At 44.8% G+C, this 25,229-nt stretch overlaps 1 protein-coding gene across 3 annotated transcripts in view; it reads right to left on the reverse strand.

Annotated features, from left to right (window-relative positions):
• trio (trio Rho guanine nucleotide exchange factor) overlaps positions 1-25,229 on the reverse strand; it is a 119,709-nt gene that overhangs the window by 10,442 nt on the left and 84,038 nt on the right. For all 3 annotated transcript variants that reach the window (XM_022835158.2, XM_022835157.2, XM_086968754.1), the window contains exons 23-24: positions 4,450-4,654; positions 1,310-1,483 (exon numbers count right to left, since the gene is read on the reverse strand). In XM_022835158.2, the coding sequence (XP_022690893.1) occupies positions 1,310-1,483; positions 4,450-4,654 (379 nt within the window). The remainder of the gene's footprint in view (positions 1-1,309; positions 1,484-4,449; positions 4,655-25,229) is intronic.

A 25,229-nucleotide genomic window follows, 5' to 3' on the forward strand; every position in this document is an offset into this window, starting at 1 on the left:
GATAGTAATAAATAAATATAGAATATATATATATAAATATAGAATAAGAGTCTGGAATATGAGAGTCGATGAAATAGTAAAAGACAATTTCGACATCATCTGAGCAATTTTTCTATGAGGGGGCTGTTGAGGCTTTGAGAAAAAAGGCAGTCAGTGAAAGCGATGGCTGGCAAATATGGTGGACTATACTTCCAGCGTTTTTGGCGATGTTATACGGCCGCGTTGCCATGTGACAGGAATCGTTCAGTTCTGGGTTGCTTAAAAGCAAGGTTTTTTTGTCGCCTTCGCCAACTGCTTGTAGTACGATTAACCCGTAATCAAGAAAGCAGAACTTACGAGGCTGAACGGGCATCATTAGGTTTTGAAACTGTACATTTTTAACGTGGTCATCGGTCTAGTTGCGGCCGTTTGTAGATTTAACCATCTGCGATTATCATATCTATTTCATATCACAGGAGAAACAGGCGTCCCTACGTCTTGGTTTTAGATTCATGCTGAAATTAAGCGACACACCTTCGTCTAATTTATAGAAACGAACAAATATGGTATATGCATTAAACACGAGTGCTGATACCTATGCGCTTCTATATAGCTTCTCCCACAACACAAAACACTTCGTTATTCCTCTTTGGAGCGACTCTTCCACGATACTGAATTTTCAAAGTCAAAAATTTCCGTCGTGGAATTTTTGAAGTTGACGACTTCCTGCATTTTTACCAGTTAAACTTTTACCAAAGACAACGAGAAACTTCAACGGCGAGCCGCATCTGCCACTGTACTTTCCATATAGAATTCATGTTCATAAGCCATTCGAATTTTCCGACTTTCAGTGCCTGACTGCAACAAGTCACGATGTCCGAGTGAACAGCCCCAGATTTCAAAAAGAAATACACGTGAACCCCAAATATAGGAAAAGCGCATCGCGAAACAGCTTTTTTTATTTCTTTCTTCAGCTATCTTTATTTATGCAGGTGGTGCACTATGTGTCGTTGGCGGAACTTAAAACAACCACTTCTGGCACCTTTCGGCCAGAGACTCGACCGTGTAAACCACAGCCAAATGCCGCGGAAGGTCAAGCCGCTAGAAAATTGCATGGTCTCGATTAATATTGGTCACGCTACGATTTAAGGCGTGTCCTGGCGGAAAGACTCTACAATGATAACATCAAGACTTGGGAAGAATAAGAATTTATGCTGGAAATGTAAAAGAAAGGAATTCCAGAACTCGACCCTCACTTCGTACTCCGTGGTTGTCAAAACATTGTTTATTAGCTATATATGCTGCAGTACACGTTATTAGGAGAACTCACTTCAGCGTTGTTCGATACCGCAGCGGCCGCAGCCATGATTGAAGCGGCGGGCGTGTCAAGTTGCTTGAACTGGTGCTCCTGGATTGGCATCGGTGGCGGGAGCTGTGGGAGCTCCGAGCCGAGGGCTGTGTCCTCTTCTTCAGCATGACTTGCTTCATCCTTTGTGCTCAACACCTAACAAGTAAACAGACCAAAAAAACAATGAGCAATTCAATCCTTCCTTTCGGCCTCAGGCCGGCTCGACATTGACCAGCGTTCGACGAACTTACGTCGACAGAATCGTATGTCGATAAAAAACGTGCTCTTTGTCAGACAAAAATCATCAGCAACAATGCGTACGTGAAAACAGAAACAGCGACAGAAGAAACATTCGCATTTAATATACAGTCATCTAATGACCATTAAGCTAGCCCGATAAATAAATCTACTATAGGTATTAATTGCGCTGCCCAATCCTAAACACCATCTAGAACCCCCTAACCCATTGTGATGCAGCAATACCTTCACAAATTTCCCCAACGGTGGATTAGCATAATTAGTACTCACGCAACCTAACAACGACTCATACATTTCCATCATTGCCATAACAAACAATTTCAATCCCTAATTCCCTCATCCTAACATCCCCATTGATACGTAAACCATCATTAAAACGAGTCAGAGATCACATTAATGGCGCATTGTCGACTCGCCGGGGTAAACTGGTGTAAACTCTACTGTCACTCTAAGGCCAGACTCATATTTTCATTGTATTCCCAAGAAGCAGTCGACCAACGAAAATCGATCAACCTGTCACATCAAGCCATGGCAATCGCAGGCCCTACTAGCGGCTGTCAACTGTGCTGTTAACGTTGAGTTCACAGAGCGGCCAAGGGCCAACGTTGTACCCATCGTAAAACGCTCTCTTTTTCTCTGTGCCTTTTGAATTTGACCGCTATTTTCTGTATCTATAAATACATTCATACGTTTATATGTAACGGACCCAGCATTGCTGGGGAGGCCACGCTCGATAGGACACAGTAGGGGTGGCTATGTGTACTTGTTGGCCGTGTGTGTTACGGGCGACCGCGCTAGTTTCGAGCATTACGAGCAAACAGGTAGACGATATGTGCTATTGGTAATGCGGTGCAGTGCGGTACGCTAACGTTGCTGCAACGCTGATGTTGGCTGCCGCCCGACACCGACTACGTACTCTATATAATAATCATGGGGAGATGGTAATAAGGTAACCCGTAAGGCAACTGTCACTAACCGGTCGCGTTCAACCAGCTTTTGCTACTGACGCTTCTATAGAGTAGACACTGCACAAGTTTTCTTTGTGTTTCATATTCACTAAATCATTCGATTCCACATATCTATTTGCTATCCTACTGACTGATATGCAGACGCATATACTCTCGGCCGCGTGCAAAGCGTATAGATACATATGGAACGCATCAATTCGATCTAACGTACGGCCAGCGACAAAAGAAGCGACGTCGACTACGATACTAGTCGGCCCAGAATAATTGGCGTCATCGACACGGATATTGCTATCGAGACAGCCATCTTCAGCAGCGTCATCGCCGCATACAGTATTGCAGCTGCGGGATTACGAGCAAGAGCTCGCCCCTTATGGGCTCGCTACGGTAAAGATAAGCACAGAAACACAACACTGCACATATACAGAGACTCGATACATAGGGAGGAGGTGGTAGTTATGTTATAGCGAATATCGGTTAGTGGCAGGAGTGGCTGGCGCAATGAGTGTCAGTGACGACACGTAGCGGTCGCTAGAAAACAGTATTATAAATAATATCTTAGTACCGATGGGCACAAATAGGGAACCGGGATATGAGGTATTTACTTATCTCCGCCGCGAAGTGCTATAGATCTCAGCATTCTATAGGTGTATGTCTGTCATGTCGGATGCTATTCTCTATCGAACCTGCATATATATATATATATATATATATATATATATATATACGTACAGCTTCGATAGGGAGTACAACGGATAAATTAAGGCTTTTTAAAGCTTCGGGCTGTATATTGTTTGTAGAGCGAGAGTTTGATTCCAGCGCCGTGCAGAATAGGGTGTTTCCGTTTTTCAAATCATTTTTTCGGACGAGTATAAATCATTTCATCAGGCAAATTTGTGGCTCATAAAAATTCATATACTAATCTTGACTGATGTTATTATTTGTCGCTTTGTGTACGCCGTAATCTGCGGTCATGACTTTCCCTATCTGAGTCATGTGCCGGGCGGGGCACGCTGACCTAACCGACCGACCGACTATTCGAGCTATTTATTAGCAGAGCAAATTCACATATCGTGAGCGCCGACTCGATGAACACTACACGTCAAACTTGAGTCTCTTGTATAATAATCGTACACGATCTTCAATGCCGATGTTCTATATGACTATATGCCTTCCTTTTACTACCGATGCTATGGCCACTATAATGAATAGTTTTCTTATTCATTACTTCCTGTGCTTATGTATACCCTACTTATAGTTAAATATACTTTGGCTCAGTTCGATGATGTTGTTTTCCCACTACCGGCATCATCAGTACGGCCATCGCCATATGTGAGACTTGTGTCAGTTCTTGAGAATTTCACGCCAGGAGTCTTCACAGCTTTATTGGCGTCAAGTTCTCCAGCTCTTTTCGTGGTTAACCTAGTCGATTTCGACGAGCTGCACGACTAGTCCAACCCATTAGGCTATTGTGAGTCATGTATCGCCCCGTTTCTTACGGCCCCTCCGTGGCCGTCAATGTCTCTATATGCAACAGTCGTCAGCAGGCCAGACCCGGTTGCCATATAAACAATATTTTACATTCATCAGTCACTGACTGGACCATCTCGTGGACCTTTCCACAAAAATCTAAAGAACGCCGAATGGTAACAACAAATAATTGATTACAACAACGAAACGCTTATGATGCCACATTTACATCAGTACAAAGCAAATTTTCTCGTATGACTTACGTGTATCATACAAGGAGAGGCTGGGGATAGCGCTAGTTGCCAACAAATAACACAACATCTAATCAACATATGAGCAGATTATAAGAAATCTTCAGCTTTTTTTAAAAGAAAATAAAGACTAAATAAAAATAATAACCACGTCTTTTTCTTTATGTCATTGACTTGCCTTGTTTGTTGGCTGCTGCGGTGGCTTTGAGATGGCGTTGTTGTGTTGGGCCAATTGACCTTGCACCACGATCCCCTTATTCTGGCCCGATGGAGGCCGGGCTTGGCCCGTTCCGAGGCTGCCCTTCTCGCTCTTATCTGCGCCCTCCAGGCCTTTGTCGATGCGGCCATGGCTCAGCTTCCGAACCGGGTTCGTGAGCCACTTCCTGTAGAGACGGAATGATCAAATATGAAGATGACGAGGCGTGCGCGAAGACCGGCCAAGAAGACGACGATTACGACAACGCCAATTACCGGAAAACAAAAAAAAGGGGAGGAAAGTGGAAAACAAACGTACGATGAAAGTCAATGCAGAAGCAAGGCTGAAACATGTTGTCATGGAAAGTCTGTGGAGGTTGGTCAGGTAGACTCCTGCATGTTTCGTTCCACGCTGAGTCACTAGGTGATGTTGGGTTGACTAGATGGCTAGACTCGTTTGTGCGTTTACCAGGCCTACGTCGCACGTGGGACAGCAGTAATTAAGCGATAATACGCATTCTGCTGTTCGCGTATATTAGGCAAGGTGCCTATTGCAGCAATATATGCTCGATAGAAACGCATGACGGAGATATTGCCTACGTATCTTTATCTACATGAACATTTGGGTGAACCAGACGTCAACTTTAAATTGTTAACCTTTTGGCGCATACATGCCTAAACAGTGTATAGTTATCTAAAGTAAGTAAGACGACTTAATTATACTAGAGTGGGCATATGTGGTAAATTTAGTAACGGGTTTCTGCAAATGGAATAATATAGCGAGTAAATAAAACATTAATTAAAATATTTATGTACCTACTTTTTTGAATTATCATGATATTAACTCGCTGTGCCTTCTCAGAGCGCCCACCAGCTGCCAATAGTAAAACGGTTACGATACTGTTTTGTTGATTTGTACTAATCGACAAAGTTACCTAAAATAGTTATTCTCGTGCCCGTCGAACTTGGAACAGTTTACCTTGGGATAATAAATACCCGCTGTATTACTAGAAACAGTTATTCCTGTTAAGAAATTACCTCTATTGGTCTTCTATTCACTATGCAGCAGCCATACGAGCAAAAGATAAACAATACTTGTTTTTTTTTTCCTTATTTTCGTAGAAGCTAGTGCTACGTATAAGGTGAAATGTTTATTTCCTATCTATTTATATTAATCGATAGAGGGTCTGCAGTAGTTGGTAGGATGGTTTGGTATGGTTGGTAGGAGCGCAACGGCAGGTAGGCTGAATCTCTATAGCAGACACGATGGGTCGTGAATGTGCGTTTTCATTTGATCACGATAATACTCGAAGGGCGCCATGCTGAACTATTATGGACGATGGTAGCAATAGTATCACTATTGGAAATATTCTATCTAAGTCGGTTCGGTATCGGAAAAGTGCTGAAGTTACCCTTCTATCCTTTTCCCTATTACATTCAACTCTATATCGTTCTATTGATTTATAACTGGTAAAACATCTATGTAAGTCTTTTGGATTGCTATGAAAAGGTGTAGTTTTGTCGTCTGACATGACCCTTATAATAGTATAGATCTATCTTGTTTACCTGTAGAGTGCTATGAAGCTTTTGGCGTTAGTAAAGCATATTCTAGCAAACGCCAACCATATTTGCGGTATTGCCAGCTAAACTAAAATGACGGCTAGTTCTTAGCTCGTAGGCAGCTGGAGAGCATTGTAACAATAGAAATATATATGGTGCTACAACGAGTTTCATTTATTTTAGCGTCGTTGTTAATGCCTTTGACGAAATGAGCTGTTCTCGCAGCCAATGTTCGCAATGAAATTTCTCCATCTGTTTATTTGCCATACGGGTGTTAGGCGTCGTGTTTGGGTGTCTCTGACAAAACCTGTGCTTCCCTATCGCGCTTACGAGCTCTGTTGTCTGGTTTTACATACATTGATACCTCGTTATTTAAGCTGAGTATTCAGCTGTTCAACATTTAAAGGGCGAAATAATAGTTAGTCATGAGTAACGGAACCAACTTGTCACTCGCATCACAATCGATCTCAGTAGCACGAGAGTATAATGGTGAAGTCTTTGGCATTCTTTCGATGACTCAATGGTCATGTCGATGGCCGATTTTCTGCATAGCTGAGCTCGCCGGGGATGTGGTCTACCCCTTTATATATGTATATATATAGACAGAGAGAGAGAGAGAGAGAGCCACATTCACATGCTTATCGATGCATATATTCATTACTTGTCCGTAGCTTCTACTATTTGTAGGCAAACAGTGATGCAAGTAAGAGTGGTCAGGAAAACACCAATCATCCCGTTCTGGCATCTCTATCAGCTCCGCTTATTTATCAATGACAGACACCAACCACTTTGTAACAACGGACGAAAGGCCTGTGTTAGAAAGAATCGGCGGCAAAACACTTCGTTCAGACAGCCGTCGCCGCATATAGAATGAGGAAGAGATCATAGGTCTACTAGTAACTAGCAGGAAGACAACAGCGAAGGACAAATGGCAACAATTGGACATACTCTACGATAAGTGCCTCCCCCCATGGCAAATGGGAGATGGCAAATAGTCGGCTTCAAAAACTGCTCGCACCGTCCAATGCACAAACAGTCAAAGCACGCATACAAAAAACAGGGAATTGAAATATTGTTGTCAACCCTTCCTTTTTTTTCTATTAATTTACTCTCTTATTATTATATGTTGCTATTGGTTATTTTGTTGACCATTTTTGCTCATCGTTATGTGTTAAGACTTTTTCTGAATATCAGAATTATATCAAAAATAAACATTATTGTTATTTGAACCACTTTGGCCATGCTGAATTTCCTGCTAAGTTCACAGAATCGCAAAAATCGTACAATATTGCCTTCGCGAAAATCACAAGCAAATGGAGAACTTCCTTTTTTTGTTCGATTAGCACGAAAATAAATTGACAACAAAACACCGAAGGCTTTGTGGACTACAATAAAGTAGACCATAAGAGCAGACCAAAGAAAGGATACAGGAAGAACGCGTACACTATCTGCAGTAGTTGCCAAATTATTTGTTTGCATCCGATGGAGAGCGGAGAATGATAACCAAGCCTTCGAAGGGAATAATAACCAAGCGGATGGGTAAACCCAGTACGAGATTGCAGCGGATAGACAGAGGGCAGAAGCCAATAGGCCAAGGCACGCGATCTGCCAGCATTGTGAAACGGCCCGCCCATGTAGAATGAGCATAGGCTCTACACACACGGATACAGATAGACAAATACGCGAACCAGCCGAACAGGATCAAGGGTGCATCCGTATGGTAGCCGAGTCAAGATAGCCGCCTGCAGTAGCACTGGCTTTAAGCGCCACCCGCTAATAGTAAGAATATGCGGTAAGAGAGACTCGGCGGTTACCGTTCTCTCAGGACGAATTCCTAATCCTCGACTATAAGGAGAATGCCACTCAGTTAACTCCTGGCTATCAAGAAGCACATCATCGCGAGACACGCAAACGGCAAAGCGTCTGGCTACCTGCAGCAGCTGCCTACATATACAATAGGCAATTGTGGATCAATCTAGTGTCCTCTATGCGGATGGCTTACTAATAGCTTAGTCTTACGAGCTGGCCATTGCGGTTTGCTTCACAAACAACGAAACGACAAACAATTCCATATATACCATGTATATGGTTCGACCCTTTGACATTTCTATGGGCCGGGAAGGCAACGTTCTTTTCTGTTGTAATGCATGTCCTTGTGACCCTTGGGTTTCTGCTGAAAGACTGCACCTAGCACTGTTTTTCTTAATCGATGCTTCTGAAAGTTCATCAATGAAATACTTACGTTACATGCTAGTACTTACATTGCAATGAAAGCCGTGAAATTCAACCACAAGGTGTACACGTACCTGCGATTAGTAGGTACAAAATGCAGCCACTCAATGAGTGTTATCGCAGTGTCATCGCTAATTTAGACAATGCGCACACAGAAACGCATCTATCTGTTATCTGTTTCCTCTAGTTAAAAGAGCCAAAATAGTAAGCGGACTGCCCTTGTCATGGGCAACAGAGACAGGGGTTTGGCAGTAAGCGGGGCATCACTAAATGCTGCTGTAATTTTTTATCGCATTCGCATCGTTTCTTTGCCCTAAGCCCTTTCTGTTTCACCCTTTTAACACCTATTTTTGAAAACAGCGTAGGATAACAGGCTTATACTACAGAGTCTCATAGAGCTAGGCCAAAAGAGAACAATGACAATAGCAAACAACGGGGAAAGCCCACTGAGACCAGCTCCTTCAGAGGGTGTCCCATAAAACTCCAAACAGTTCGTGTCTCGAAACCGCGATAACTGCCCTTGTCAATAGAGCATAGCAATAAAATCGAAGAAACTACAAAGGCCATCGCACTTAATAGTTAATGCTCGTCTTTCCTGGTTATCATCTTTTGATCACTCCTTTCGCGGCTGGTCATTGCTACCCGAAATCTATTCTTCCCCACGGGGGTGAATTTGACCAGGCCTGACTAGTCCGTAAGCAGCCACTCAACCGGACGGTGTCACACAGAACACGGACAGCACAGGTGTAAGATAGTACGCGACTTGAAATAGACCTATATAGCCAAACATACAAATTCGATCAGCCTAACATACTTGCTATTCTCGCTACTACCACCTGCACCAGGTTTATCATGAGAAACGAATTATGTACAAAAGTGAAAGCGTCCTCTGCTTCAAGCAAAGTCGCCAGGGAACACAAGAGCAGAAACATTCTTCGGTGTTCTATAGTAGACCGGGACACCGGCGTTCGAAACAAATGGTAACCATGAAGCCAGATAGTGTTATCCTGCGCTCCTCAGTCGCTTAATTTGCATGATTTGCAAACTTACGCTAATCCTTTTGCTATTTCGGCCCGAGCCTTTCCGGGATCCCTGGTTTTGTACTAACAATTTTGTTCGCCGGCGCGCTGCCAAGGCCTCTCCTTTCAAGGTGACAGGGATGTTTTCTGTTAGCGCTCCGTTTCTCTAAAACGGGGAAATGCTTCTAAACAACTACAACCATAGCTTGACCGATACTATGATCGAAAGCAGCAATGCGTTGCATTTCAGTTACGCAACGGATGGGTAGGTCACGTTGTGCCGGGTGAGTCTCACCGAGGTTGTCCATATATCCATATACATAGTGAAGGCGTCTATACACGGCTATCACAAGATTATCTTGCATTCATTCCCTGAGCTTCTAGCAGTACGCGAGGCTATACTTAGCACAAATAAGAGAACGACGGAGCTAAGGAAGATAATGGAAATGAAAAAGTAAACGAAAGATAGACACTCAGCTACGCAGTACGTCTATGTAGTGTGCTGCGTAAGCATATACATATTGTTGCTCACGCTGCACTGTACTCCTTCTGAAGCTCAAGTCCGTTCTGTCAAACCGCTGTCGAGGCAATGATCCGCTTTACCCTCACTCAGACGCGGCTAGCTAACACAAATGCAGATTAAATCTAAAAAAGTTAGTACGCCATAAACTACCTGAGAGATCAATGATGACTTAATTTATGATGTGTGTTAAGACTACAAATTTCCCGTCGTGGAATTCATTTTTACTACTTTTCCTATACTCTCTAGTTACATTTCTTAACTAATCATATCTATAAGACATGTTTTATTAATTTTATAATTATTATAATAATGAAGATTAATAATTGCGTCAGTACCGAAATCTGATCGTTCCCGACAAATCAGTACGAGGTTTAACTGTTTCAGCAATAATTCCTAACAGATGTGTCAGTTTTCATACTCGCACAAAATCAGCACATAGTGCTAACATGGTGGACCATTCGACATATATATTTGGTCCCGATCCGATCTGACATCGCTGAAATCACTGGCTGCACGTTTGAGCTTCGCTATTGAAAGCCATTAGATAGCGTCATTTACTTAAGCTCAGCATCAGCAATACGTCTGTATACATACTGAACATACGCACATACGTATAGAACTTATGCAAACACACGACTACACACGAGTACACAACAATTGTTAACTTGATCATTCTCAGATCGGATGTCGCTGGTGATGACGACTGTGCGTTGTTGTGATGTCTCACCTGAAGCTCTTCCAGCGACCCATACTGTGACATTGGGGCCGCCAAGCAGACACACCCATTCAGTTAATTGGCTAGCTGACAAACGTTTTTCTGCCGACAAAAAACGCACACAGCTGCTTAGCGATGGAATGGAGCACACTCCCTCAGCATTTAATGCTTGATGATTAGTGACGCTAATAGAAACACGTGATTCACACAGATCGACGAGTAAACAGATGCACACATACACGTGCTTGCTTGTGAGCAGCAAGCGCTGAAAACGAGTCACGCCAATCCTATGCCCCACTACGTCCGTGTTCAGCGAAGCACAAAAAATTTATCCCTTACCGTCTCGCGTGAGATAGATAAATCCTCGGTTCCTTTATTTCTTCACACACTATAGAGTTTTTAAAGTGTCTATGGCTGCCTGTTTGTCTGTGCATCCCGGCTTTCCTCATTCGTTCGTTCCCTTACAAATCATACCATAGCAACTAAAGTGAAAAATCACGCGTCACCCCACCACCCAAAAGTCCAGACCAAAGATTTTGAATATAGTTCTAGGCGAATGTCGGTGCTGCGCATGTACATTTCGGCAATAACAGTGTAACACCACGTAAATACGATAACAAATGCACATGCATGTATGTATGCAGAGCAGTCCGTTGACAATGATGATGCCGTTGGAAGGCAACTTGAATAGATTCTTCGTCGTCGTCTTTGTGATCAACACGTACACTTTTTTTTTTTGACTCACGCTCGTCTGATGTCATGGTCTAGCCAGGATATGGTTTAGTTCAATTACCGTTTTTCTAACACTATTTGCATGGTTTCGAGCATCGGATTTAAGCAATGTTTCCCTGAATTTTTCATGCTCGCATCGTTTGAAAAATCGCTTCTTTCGTCTTCATCCATTCGACGATGCCACTGTCGTTACCAACCACATCAGAAGGGTCACGACCATCTTCACTGTCAATCGATGTAGCAACCACTATCATAACAATATTGAAATGTACGCGCGTGCGATTCGGATACAACAGGGCGAAACTCAATCGATAGACCCCCGCGAGAAGCTTTAAATAAGCGAGTCGCTGACATCGATGACAGTCACCCACTCTTAATTCCGTGCTGAGTAAAACTGAGCTAGGAAGGCAAGAGTCCTTGGTATCTCACGTACCGAGTCGCCACGCTACACTGTTGCTGCGTCCGTCGCACACGAATAGTAATCATAACAACGATACATTCAGCGTGACGCTGATGTACTGGACGGCAATAACGTTGTTTTTACCATGTAGTGGTAGCGACCGTGTCGAATGGACGCGCCCATCGCTAAAACGTAGCTATAATTCGCCAGCGACCGTGGGAGACAACACCTCGATCGCTACGGCAAAAAATGAAAAGAACTTGTGTATGCTTGCCAGTGCGGGCCGGCCAAGCTCGCCACGACGGATGTAACGAATAATATCGGCGGCTACCGCGAGGATCACCGTAGGGGCTGTTTAGAGGGGAGGTAAGGCAGTACCTATGTGAGTGCGAGCGTGCTCGTGTATCACTCTATATACGACTCCTGAAGGTGAGAGGCCGGGGCCAAACGCGGTGGAAAAGGCGTTCTGCTCTACTCCCTTAATTGTTTTCACACTTCGAGCCGCGGCGGGTAAAACGACAAGCGACCGGTGGCAGTAGACGGCAACGAGCCGCAACCCGTATGACCGCGATTTATGACCGAATGAGGGACGGCAGAATTGAGCACGGACATCGAAGTGGACAACTTCATGCGACCGTCCGTGCTAGTCGACCAAACATAGGACAATCTCTGGCGTTGGCGGAATTTGATAACAATTGAAGGATGTCAGCTGAATTGGCAAAGTAAGCAACCAGCAGAAATGATACGAAGTACTGGAAGAATTCGCTTATCGAAGCCTGTTACACCTGTACTTGTAGTAATAATGATAGGGCCTACTAGCTCACAACAAGAGAAAATGGTTGGTGGCCATTGCCTGGAATACCACTTCTCCACAACGAATAACGAGTTGGAGCGCCTTTGATAAAATTAACTTCGATAAACACGCACAAACTAACGCACAGGTCGGCAAGATACGATGACTTATATCTGTCTACTTCACTCACAGCATATCGTGTTACGTAGCCCTAGGCGAAATATAGGCTCTGTTAATTTTTTTTTCTTCTTAACTAAGCCAGCTATAAATTAGGCAGAGTTTGTCTACTGTTGCGAAACGGCGAAAGTATCTAACAGACATTATGGACTGCACACAAACGCTGTAGAGTTTCAACAAACTATGCACGACTGAACGACACGTTATGATCTATAAGACTCGCTGCAACCTCACGTAAAATGAACCTGCCTCTTCCGAAAGTGAACGTCTCATTATCGCAACGACTCCTTGATCAATCAAGTGCTCATGATTGACTGACATATCACCTAAGAAAAACAAATAACAGCGCATTGAATGTGTCGAGCTTGTTTTTTTGATTTCGTTAGCAACAGCAGTTCGTGGTCACGTATCATTAAATCAATGTAAATGTTTCTATTCTTTCGATTAAACCTCGACTGATTTCAGGACAGGGGCACGACTGAGAAATTATATCATGCAAACCGCTGCACAATCAGTGGCAATATCACTAATTAACCCTATAGATTTAGTGCATTCTTTGGCAGCTTATTCAATGCTAGACGAAAAACTTAATTCGATAAAACTGGATAATAAACTTCATGGATAGGTTTCGTTGATGTGGTCGTGATACCTAGGAGATAGGGAGGTCGATAAGTTTTCATGCGCCACTTTTGTTGTGCTTATGTTTGTTTTTCCTTCTGTCATTAGCCTGCTCTGGTTAATGGTCGCTGCTGCTGTTGCAGCTTGGCCTATTTGCCGCAGCTTGGCAGGCTAGTTGTCCTGATTTATCGTCCGCAGTTGTTGCTACCGCTCCGTCAAGTCGGGAGCTAACCGTGAGCGTGGTGCCGGTGCGTGAGGGCGAATTCATGAACGTGAACACGAGTGTGGCAAACGAGCCGATAACCACTGAGCCCCACCCTATCACCCCACTCTGTCCTAGGCGCTGCCATTGTTCGTCCTGGCGCCGCTACCGCTGCTTTTAGCGAGAAGGATTTCTGCGCGCGTTGCCGCCGCTGCAGCTACCGCGTCTGTTGTCGTTATCATTACAAAGGCAGTAATAGCAATAAAAACCGTCTCTTGGCAGCGGCCCGCCATACCCGTCAACCGTCGCTATCACTGAACTCTTTCTGCCCTAAAGCGGCCGCCGCGTCGAAAGACGGGTGAGAGAAAAAAGGGAACAGACGAAGAAACGGGGGAGAATAAGGACCAGAACTGCCCACTAACGGCTGCTAGCGGTGACTAGTAGAAGTACATGACTACCTGGCTGGAAACAGCGCATAGAGACAGGCGTCGTTGGCTGTGGACACGAGTTGCGCAACGAAACTAGCGGAGCAACCTGTCAACAGCTTTAATGCTGCAGCCTTCGCTATCCAGTAAGGATAACCGATAGCAGCGATGGCGTCTAACTGCTGTACATAGCCACCTTATCGCAAAACGGGAAGGGGGCTGACAGCATGTCGTCTGAAAGAAAACCAACTTGGAGCAGTTTTTGGGGGTTCTAAGAGGTTATAGCCGAACTATCGCGTTTTCTTTTTACGGAAAATCTCTGCTGAACCCAAAGGTGTTGCAAACGAACTATTAAGGAAACTTCAGACATTTGCTACATTTGAAGGACATGAGTATTCGACTGCGTCAAAATAGTCAAACGGTTTTGCTGTTGAGGATGAACGCTGATTAAACCAGCTCGGACGGATGAGTTGGGGCTACACGACTTTGTACGAAAATATCCAGTTATAAGGATACGCGATTACCAGCGTGCAATTTGTTCGATTATCATAGGCAGGCAGCCTTATTCGGAATAAACATTCCTTACAAGGTCTTTACTGTGCAGAAAATAAATTCCTAATAATCACATTGGTATAAATTTTTATTACTTGTGACGCTATTCGTGGCCTTGGTTTACTGGAGGTACCACACATCTGTTGCAACTCAACTCGATATTTTATTATAAAATTTCCCCAAAGATCGCAGTGGTCCCAAACGTGAAAACCGCTGGAATCAGAGCTTTACATGTAAAAAGTAGCGATCACAATCGACTGGAACGGTACCAAGCTCATCATCGTTACGGGCTTCTAATTTCAGTCGCAAAGAATTAGCAATACCTACATCTAGACCTAGACCTACTAGAACATCTATTCATTATTCTTGTAATTCATTATAGTTGTTGGAAACTGTACCCAGAAAATATATATCCATACATCATTGAACCAACATACATCAAATAGTTAACTAAGGATTTTTTCCTGCTAATACATTGAAATAATTTGTCATTTACACATAATACAATAATAGCTTTGTTCTCGTTCCTTTAGAAGCCTTTTGTCTAGCTGGTAGTAGAAGATTTGCAGGCATTTTGTTGCTAGTTTCACTGAATGCTCGGAATAGAAACAACCGATATAATTAGAGCCGTTGGTTTCTTCAGCTTTCTAACAGGCATAGGTCGACTGCACGGGCAGTGCGACTTCGCCAACGATTAGTGCGCTTGAACGGCGGCTGCGAACGGGCTATCGACACGCTCAGCTTGCAAAGGCTGATGCTGACGCGGGCATCAATGACTCTCGGTCCGCTACCGCCAATGCTAGCCACACTTACTCATTATAGCCCCCCTTAGTAAAGCTCACGCCGAAACGAGCAGACGTATGTGCAATACATGCCAATATATTTATCGTATATTATACAAAATACAGAACAATCAACTGATCAGAGTAGCCAACTAACAGTTTGATTTTTGAATCCGAAATTGACCACTATGAATTGCTTCGACAAGTAATCTGCGTTCGGACAACAGTAAAACGCGCATTATTTCATAACTAGAAGTAGCAAGCTATACCGAAATTTCGCGGTAAGGTGTTTTCAACAGAGGCGTGTTCAAATTCCAGAAGTGTCCCAATGAATCGCATTTGTTTCCACTAATACTTCGCACCTTGTATATATATTTCTTGTCTTGAGCATGCCAACAAAAAGGCAACTGTGAGCATGGACGCTATAGTACAGACGGAGTAAGCCCTGAGCGTTCTTTCGTTAAATGCATATTGCTACTCAGTCCGGTAGCAGGCATAACCAAAAGCTCTGTTGATGGCTTGCAGGAAGGAGTCCGTCTGGATTTCCAGTCCTGACATAGTCTTGGCGGCCCGGCACCTGCCAACTCACCAGCAAACGTCTATTAGGCGAAGGAAACATAGGAACGTCCGTTCCCATGTTTACTTGATTCTCTTTATCATAATAAAATGTTACGTTGTCTGAACTAAGCCATTTGACTCGGTACTGTGATGGCATCGAGCCAGAGCTGTCGTGTGCGCATCACCGTTGCTATCATGAATCATCACCATGATCACCACCGTCTGTCACAACGAAGCAGGCACATCGAACTTTGCTTTACTCTTTGAAAGGACCTGCGGCTTACGGGCTATAACAGGTCTAACAAGCTTGCCACAAACGCTTTTCCTGTTCCTTCTCTCTTTCACTTCTTACATTGACTATTACATTTAAGCTGGGGTCGGGTAACTTACCCTGATCTCACCCGGGAAAACAGGATGAAGCGCTCGCCGGATCCACTTGGCTCAATCAACGAATCAAGGTTTTTTTCTTGCGCACTTTTAACGACTGGCTTGCGGTTATATCTTTTTCATTTTTTAGTCACTTCTTAAATGAAATCGATGCTGGTCAATTTTGGTTGCCTTGTTGTTTTCGTCGTCGTCGATCTTGTTCTTTGGTCACTACTGGGCAGCAGCACCAAATTGTACTCGATTTCGGGAAACCTACGTGTCACTGCCCAGAAAACAAGGGCATGACAATAACGCGACTCTGTTTGGCCTTTGCCCTTTCGGTGTTCTACCTCATAATGACTACTATACTCCCGGCACCGTCAGTCACAGTTTCCTCTTTGGTGCTAGACAGACGCCTATTAGTCGCAGACAGGTTGCCCTGTCTGGCTTTTGGCGGCTACAACGCTGACAGTATCCGTACTGACAGCTTGATACCCCGGTCGGTTGACTGGCTATGGGTATTGTTGTTCCTGTGCCACGACAACTGGGCTCAATTGCACGTCGCTGCTATAGATGACCTGATCAAGTCCTGTCTGTTTCCGTATGCTTGACGAATACCGCACTACCGAATGGTTGTGATGAACCCTCGAATGCTCGTTCCGGCCCCAAAGGCTACGATACCATTGAACTTGTTTTGCGGACACGGGACACGTTTGCGGTCTTCTTTGCTTGTTATCTAGTTAGATTTTCTGTACTTTTATGGACGCTTTTCAGTGGCCTTTCTTTTTTAAGGCTTTTTTAGGGTCTTCTTCTGGACCTCAGTTGTGGCCTCGTCTGTTCGTTTCATTAATTCGTCAATTCCAACTTGGGCCGCCGCTCTCACGTGCTTTTTGTGACATTTAAGGTCTGCGTTTGAGGGGTCGTGTTCGCTGTCCGACTACTCGCTGGTATGAGAGAATTCCGCAGCATTTACAATTATAACCGCTGATTCAGCGGCGAAGGCAAACTAATTACGCTCGAAGCTGTTTATTTGTTTCTTTTGCGTTGTTTTCCTTTATTCATCCGTTCTTCAATTCGTCTCGTTAGCGTTAGATGGAGTCGTGGCCAAGGCTTCGAGGTTTTCACCTTCCCGCTGCTGCCTGCCTGTTTAGTTTGCTTGCTTGCCACTGTTGTATCACTTACACAAAGGTAACAATTTCCGTCCTGTTTACCCGCACTTTGTACTTTCGTTCTATAATCAAGCTATTTGTTATTTACGTGCGATCGATACATCAGCACCGACTAGATGTTGGAGACTGGTTGGCTAAAATAGGCAAAATGAGTTTGTTTTCTATTAGCGCTTATAATACCTAGCTGGCCGTGTTGTATATCAGTTGTGTAGGCTTGTTGGCCTGTTTTGCAGTTGAATCTAATCAGGCAGGTGGTGTTGTTAGATCAATAAACTCGGTCTGTTCATCCGCGTGTCCATTTCGACCGACATTTGCCAATTGCCAGTCGACAATCGTTCCTGCCCGCAGCTGTGTAACATTAGCACCAGACAACAGGCAGGGTTGTTATGGCAACACCTAATCACCACTGATTCGCACCGAGCAGCATGGCCAGTCACAGCATATGACATCTCACGGCGGCGTAGGTTACAGCACCGGGGCAACGGGACGATCGTGGTTGATGCGACAACAAGGACGCCCGATTGAAGAAATACGACGGCAGCGGATTTTGTTACTCGAGAGGAAAACGTAACGGCATTGGAGGCCAATCAATTGCTATTATTGTCACCACAGCGGAAGGTGTATTCGCAGCTAACCAACATTCACTAGTTTTTGGCCTGCGAGCCACACAATTGTTGCCCTAAGAAGCACCTTTTGACTCAGCTAACACTAGGCAGGGATAATGCCTTTACTGCCGCTTCGTAGTAATGTCGCAGTAAAAATTAATAACTGCATTAGCCCGCCATTATTCTCTTAACAGAATTATGCCTGTGACACTTTGGGTGCGAAACTGGTTTCTTGCTTTGTCTTCACCTAGATTTACTTGACTTCGGGCCCCTCTCTGCCACTTTAGGACAATGTTTTAGGTTCTCCGCGTGATTTCGTGCCGATTAGTCCGCTGACGACCGCTACGTCATTGACGCCTTCACCGTCAGACAGTATTGTCGCCAGTGAATTCAGTCAGTGGAAAACAGAATTCGTCATGTGCGGCCGCCCTGTTGTGCATGGGTATACATGACTGATAGTGGCGAAAGACCGCGCGGGCTCCGGCTTTCAGGCCTCGTGATCTCGACCGAGATCGGGGTCCGCGACCGCACAACAAGCGTTTATCTATGTTGCCTGATTTCCGTTCGTCCTTGGGTTACTCCCTTTTCCCGTGTTCGTTTGTCACAGAGACACACGAAAACGCTTATACAACCCTACGCATCAAAAGGCTTCTTGACCAAGCAGGTTGAACTATTCCACTAAGCAATGCTACCTCGAGAAGGGGGCTGACTTCGGATACGCTGGGAGACGGTGCCAGCTCTGGCGATGTGCGTCTGATTGGATAAAGCCTTTCACGCAATTTCTCACTAATGAACACTACAGACGTCAAAAGCTGACGGCAGTAGTATGCTAAGCTACTCTCACCAGGCTCGACCAGGCCAAATCGACTGTTAAAAGCTCACAGTTATTTGCTCCCTCGTTGTCGTCAGTATCCGTCTGTTCGCTGGAATGGATGCAGTACGTTGAGTGAATTCTACTGAGCTCACAAGTCTTATCACCGACGTCCAGTCGTTCTCAACAACAAAAAAAAGCGATCGTTTGCCGACCAGCTCACGACCAGCAGAGCTTACGGCAAGCTCCACCTTAGTGATGACTTTTTTTTAATTTTTCCCTACAGATTGAGCTTTGTGCCTCCGTTCTGTCTTACGCTGCTTACCACACCTGCTACTGCTGAGCCGGCAACTACATCGCCTTATATAACACCGTGGTGGCGAGTATCAATAGAAATAATATTCCAATCACTACAGCCCCACTCGAACTTAACACTGTCAGATACGACAGAACCAATGTATCGACAAGATTATAGGCAACAGCTGTATGCGTTGGCGTCGTCGTTATCCTCCTTATAGCGAACGTTCAGAATGCACAATTCAACCCTCACAATCCACAACTGCTGACATAACTACACCCGCGCCAGGACTCCTCCGCACACCGCCCGATCGCAGTTTTCTGTTGAGCCGGCTAGAGTGACTGTTCAAGCTGTTGAGGCCAAAACAGCCCAAGGGGTCGATTGACAAAGGGGACACAGGCGGTATTAGTAGCAATGCCGAATAAAAATCGAAACCTGCGGATCCGCCCGTGCCAGTAGCAGCAGCATTAATAGAAGCAGCAGCAGAAGCTACAGTTACTTAGCGATGGCTACTCATCAGCTATCAACCTAAACAGGTTGGCTTGTCCTGATCTGATCCAATGGTATTTCAAGTCGGCCGTCCGACAAACCGGAACGTGCAGAACGACAAACTATGGACCGACAACCAACATACACGGTCACACTACTACTACTACTGCAGCTGCAATACGCAAGATGGCGGCCGGAGAGCGGGCTGGAGAGTGGGGTCTTCTTCGGAGCAAAAATTGATGATGACGGAGGGCGGTCGTGAGACAGAGCCGCCAACAGAGAGTCTGCGGAGAAAAACAAGAAAGGGCGAGAGCAGGCGAATACGGATAGATAGTGAAAGCAGGGTTACGAGACAATGACGGAGAATAAGCTACTAGCTACAAACAGACAATCAAACCGACCGACAGACCAACAACATTCCCACCATCCGACGGATAGAGTCAAAACGAGATAGAGGAAGAAAGAGAAATTGATCGAGCCTAAAAATATAGTGGATGGAAGAGCGGCCCATGAATAACCGCCTGGTGCAGCATGAGCACCAGTAGGAAAGGAGAATAACACCGGCGGAAAGAGAAACCGGTACTGCTACCCGTTCAATGGAGGCAGTTGTCTGGTGGAAAAGAGGTGATTATACGACGAGAAAAACGGCGAGATGAAAAAGATCGAAGAGAGGGTGAGTGTGAGGAGGAAGAAGCAGAGAGGGGATCATGCGCTAAATTAGTGGCAATACAAACACTGCCGATCAATGGGTCCCTGCCTACTAGGACGGTCGTCGCCATCGTGGCAAATGGCACGACAACGGAGGTGCCTGCTACTGCCGCTGCTGTTGCGCTTGTAAAGAGTGGCAGTCCGCCGTGGCGCCAAAGGCCGGGCCGCGGTCCGGCGTGCGCCCGCGCAGAAGCGCGAGAGCGGATGTCAACACGGTCACCAGTGGTGCACGAACGGTGCTGGTCGCGTTCGATGGCCGAGGTACTGCTCTAGCGGCGGCCCTGCCCGCCGTTCAGACATCGGAGTGGGAGCGGTAAGCGGTGGTTGGTGGTTGATCAGTCGGTCGACGATTAGCTAATGTTGTCGTGTCAAATGCATCTGTTCTCTAGCTGACCCTTTCAGGCCGGTTTTTGCGCTAGAGTGCAATGTCAGCAAGGTGATGGGAATGTGGGCAACTGACAACATCGGCGCATACTCATAGGTCACGTTGAGTGAATACCATTCGGTTATTGAGCATTTAGATTTGCACACAAAGCGTATATTCAGCACCCGTATATATATTCGTTGCAGCTATTGCTACTGCACGATTTTGTCTAGCTATTGTCCGGTGCCAGCAGCGCTACCTGACGGGCGCTTACTTCATATCAGCCAACGCCATCAGATCGCGCTGATACTATCCTCCACGGCTCGTGCGAGGCCGTCGGCCAGCATCGCCATCTCCCACCCGCTAACATCGTCGTTATCAGCGCCCGCTGATTCAACCGAAAGTCCACCGCTACAGCGGGCTTCTTTCTCCGCTGGCGCTGCATGGCCGCCACGGTTAGCTGCTGGCCTGGCAGCAGCGCCATTTTATGCGAGTTGCTCGCACATCTCGTCATAGCCCATAAGCCAAACATAAGCAGGCACGCTGCCGACGAGAGCGAACAACAGCAGCTGCTATGGAGGCCACCCAGCGTCAACAGCGCTGTCATGCTCTTTGCTTTCCCCCCACTGCTCACAGGCAGGCAGCAAACGAACAGCGGAGCCGCTTGTTTGGCGGTCGGACCTGCGGAGCTGCGGCGGCTTCTATTACGTCTGTGTCCGTGTGGCCAGCCATCGACGGCGAATGGCAAATGCGACTGCAGACGGTAGCGGCAAACGATAACGGCCACTGAATCAGAAGCCACTCGATCCACAGAAGCTATTGCATCTGTCCTGTTCCGGGAATCCATCGAACAGAAAAGGACATCGCTGTGTTGACTTCTGAAATTCTGTGACCATGATATTGTGACATTCGAGCCAAACAAACAATATCCAAAGGAGCGACCCTAGTCATCGACTGACGGACAGTTACCTCTGTCGCTGTCATGGCCGCAGCCCCAAGCGAGAAACTGTGGTTAACTTATTATTGTTGTTATTGTTTGCTGAAACACGTTTCCTGCAACTCGTAGAAGCAATTGCAGAGGCGTCCGCAGCGACGTCAATAACAGCAAGTCAAAAGTTAGCGACAGAAATCGTCGGTAATATAATCAGACGTTACCAGTACTTGTGCTTGCTGACACTGAACGAGTGTTGGCGGTATCGATAACAGTTGACATACGTGTACCGCACAGTGACTTGTCACTCTCCTTTAATCTGCTGCTCTAAATGCAACAGGCCAATACAGCAGGAATCATAATGGAATGTTGGTACTGATTAGGCCAAAAGGAAGCTACTGTGACTCGCAATTACTTGCACGTAGCAACTAGAGCAGTTCGTGTTAGTGCAGCTCTGGATGTCGTGAGTCAAGAAAGTCATAAAATAATACCACAACTGAAAAAAATAAATGCTAGCTACGCTAATAACAAATGCAGAATGACCGGTGGGAATGAATTTTTGAAAATGTTTATCGAATATGCATTCGTCGTGAGAAAGGCAACATTTAAATTGATTTAAAAGCGTAACGAAATAGCTAATTGGAAGTATTTTGCGCGTGGGCATACCTGATCACTGAATTCTTCTAACTCTAATCTTCTCTAACATAACGACTTCCTTATTAAAAGCTACTGAAAAATCCTAGCAGCTCTACAAAGCGCTCAAACAACGCAATGTCCACCACTGCCGTGGGGTATCGGCCCCGACCACTTAGCTTCTTCGAAGCATGTCGCGCGCTCTTCGATCGAGTGTCTACTCTCATCGAACTCAATAGGTCGGGTCTGCGTGCTCTACGAAGTCTCGCGCGTGCACCAGCCCAGCTGATGCAGCTTCAAATTCGAATCTACGCTGTGACCACGCAGTTGATCTATTTACCTCTGCGCATAGCCCAGTATTCGCTTCAGCTGTTAAGTTTGTTACAATGTTTTTTCGCGCCAATCTGTTCTGCGAGCCAAAGTAGCCACAGCATTATCCACGGACTGTCCATTACTGCTAGTATGAGCAACGTCACACTAATCATGCAGTCGATAACAAATGCACTGCAGGGTCCGCTTAAGTTGATCGCCCTCCCGATTGCCATATTCGAGGCGCCCTTTCGACTACCTAATCGACAGACGATAAAGACGGGCCCGCCGGCATCACGTTCGTAACAGCTCTACTAGTCGATTTCACGTATTAGTGACGTTTACTATGACTTAGGCTCGGTACATAGAAAAATGCTCCGGAGACTCGTAGCGAAAGAAAATACCGAGGAAAACACTGGCATATAATCGCTTACTCCCGCTATTGTACTGTACGTGCACGATGATGATGTCCACGAAATACGGCAATGTTGAACGGCCGCAGGTTCTTCCCCGAATTTTTACTAATCCTTCTAACTTCTAAGAAGAATGCGCGCGCTTTTGCCATATTGGTTGGAGTCACTTCGTGAGTTCGGATTTATCGTCATCAAAACTAAATAGAAATATCTACACACCAACCACGCATGATGATCGTGTGTCCGACATAAACTGTACGTAACAAAAAGAGAACGGGTGGCGATACCATTACGTAACTCGTAAATATATATATATATACCATCTGTTCGTCGTGCTATTATTCGAGCTAATTCTTGAAAACGAATGCAAATGCTTTACATTGTAATATGCGTAGTAGTTACAATTTAGAAATATGTTACATGTTGTGATGACGTACGGGGTTAGGTGGCGCCACAGGTTAGCGAACGCTGCTGAAAGATGCCTTTAGCTATTGTTTGTGTCAACCGGTCCATCTTCGCTGTCAAATTCCTCATAAAAGTCGATTTCGTTTCGTTCAACTTCAGTCTATCAATTCATTTTCGTTGTAAAACGGACCGAGAATGTTGCGGAAGCAACTTGCTGATGGAATTTAAATAGACCAAAACAACGCAAAGCATTTATATTTGGAAAATATATGCCGCTACTATGGCACCATTTACATGAGCAACAATCAGAGCATCAACAAGATGGTGCATAAAGGAGACCGACACAAAGGATCAAACTATGTGTTCGAATTCAAAGGGAATTTTATATCCAAATAAATCGTATAATATAATTATAATAAAATAAATACATTATAATAAACAAAAATAAACACATCCTGTATCTTTATTACAAATGTCTAAATCTAACGAAAGATCTAAATAAAAAGAGTGTTACTGTTGTTTATATTCGACTAAATTTGTACGCTCGTTATATATGGTACGCTACACTATATTTGCGACTCTACCAACGAACGATTCAGAGAGCCATTATTAGTGACTATCAAGTATACGCCAATTGTCTCAATGGTGCAGTATCGAAAAAGGCGGGCTTATGTAGTAAGTTGTTCTTGTCAACAAATTTACATATACAACGCGTTTATGCTATTGCAGCAACAAAGAAAAACAACGGAGCTGAAGCAATCCTAGATGATGCGTTGCAAGACTTCTATAGTCAGAACGAAAGACCCAGACTCTTCAGATCACCTGCTAATCATTTTTGGTCATATTCCAACGGCGTGCTGTTAAATGGATAATACCGAGGCCAGAATGGTTTAGCGTCTACTCTACATCACACAGATGTCGGATGTTTGACTTACGAATCACCGCAAAGCGATGCAACTCGGTTCGACTGACTACTGTTTCACAAATACACGATGACCGTTTTAGCAGAAGTCGGTGATAATGAGCAGAACATTGAATTACCCAATACAATGCGGTGAAGCGTGCACGCAAGGAGAACATGTAGACGCCTATGCTTTTCATTTTTAGAAATACTTCCTGAACCTGTGTGTTGCAATATGCATTGTGTTCTATCTCTCTAAGAGGTTTAAAATTTGTATTGATGATGGTCGCAATGGAGATAGTACACACAGTTGGCTACGTCAATTATTTATGAACAATGCTCGGTACTAATACTTTTATATGGCCGTTCTATAGCTTGTGAAGAACTTTCCTACGCAAGCAGTTCGACTGGACAGCGAGAATCGAGAAGTCCATTGGAGAATATATGATAGCTCCCAAACTAACGAGCGCTCCTGTCTTAGGGCATTGTTTATTGATAATTTCCATTTTCTGTCGACATCACTAGAAAACTCATATTGAGAAAATGAGTGCTCATAACAACAACGGAGGCACGCATACCGGACGCAGCGTCAGCCTGCCAGAATTTAGATTTTCCTGTTATCCGTTTAAACACAGGGACAATCGGAAGAGTCCGAGCTGAAAGCGACTCCACTGAAGTTATTTTATGTTGAGTTGTGCATTGAAAAAGATTTTGAACTGTAAATTCACAAAAAATATGTCCTTAAGGAATGTGATGTTGCAGTTTATCTCGTCTAAACGCACATATAGAAAGGAATAGAACGTTTTGGGATTTAATTTTTGTTATATTTCGCGTTCAGACCTCTTTTGGAACGAACTCCTTTGAAGTGCGTTGAGTTTCCTTTAAGCAAATGACTCCGCTTATTGGAACTGTGTAATTACAGGGACCAATGGTATTAAGTAATAGCGGTCGCAAATCATCTCCTTCGTCAAATCCGGCTAACGGTGGTTTTGCTTTTCAAGTACAGGACCAACTCCTTCGTGCACCGTCATGACTATTTGCATTGGCCTGCCGCAAGACAACGCTAATATCGA

This window comes from Varroa jacobsoni, unplaced genomic scaffold (genome assembly GCF_002532875.2).
Source record: "Varroa jacobsoni isolate VJ856 unplaced genomic scaffold, vjacob_1.0 scaffold_568, whole genome shotgun sequence".
Classification (NCBI taxonomy): Eukaryota; Metazoa; Arthropoda; class Arachnida; order Mesostigmata; family Varroidae; genus Varroa; species Varroa jacobsoni.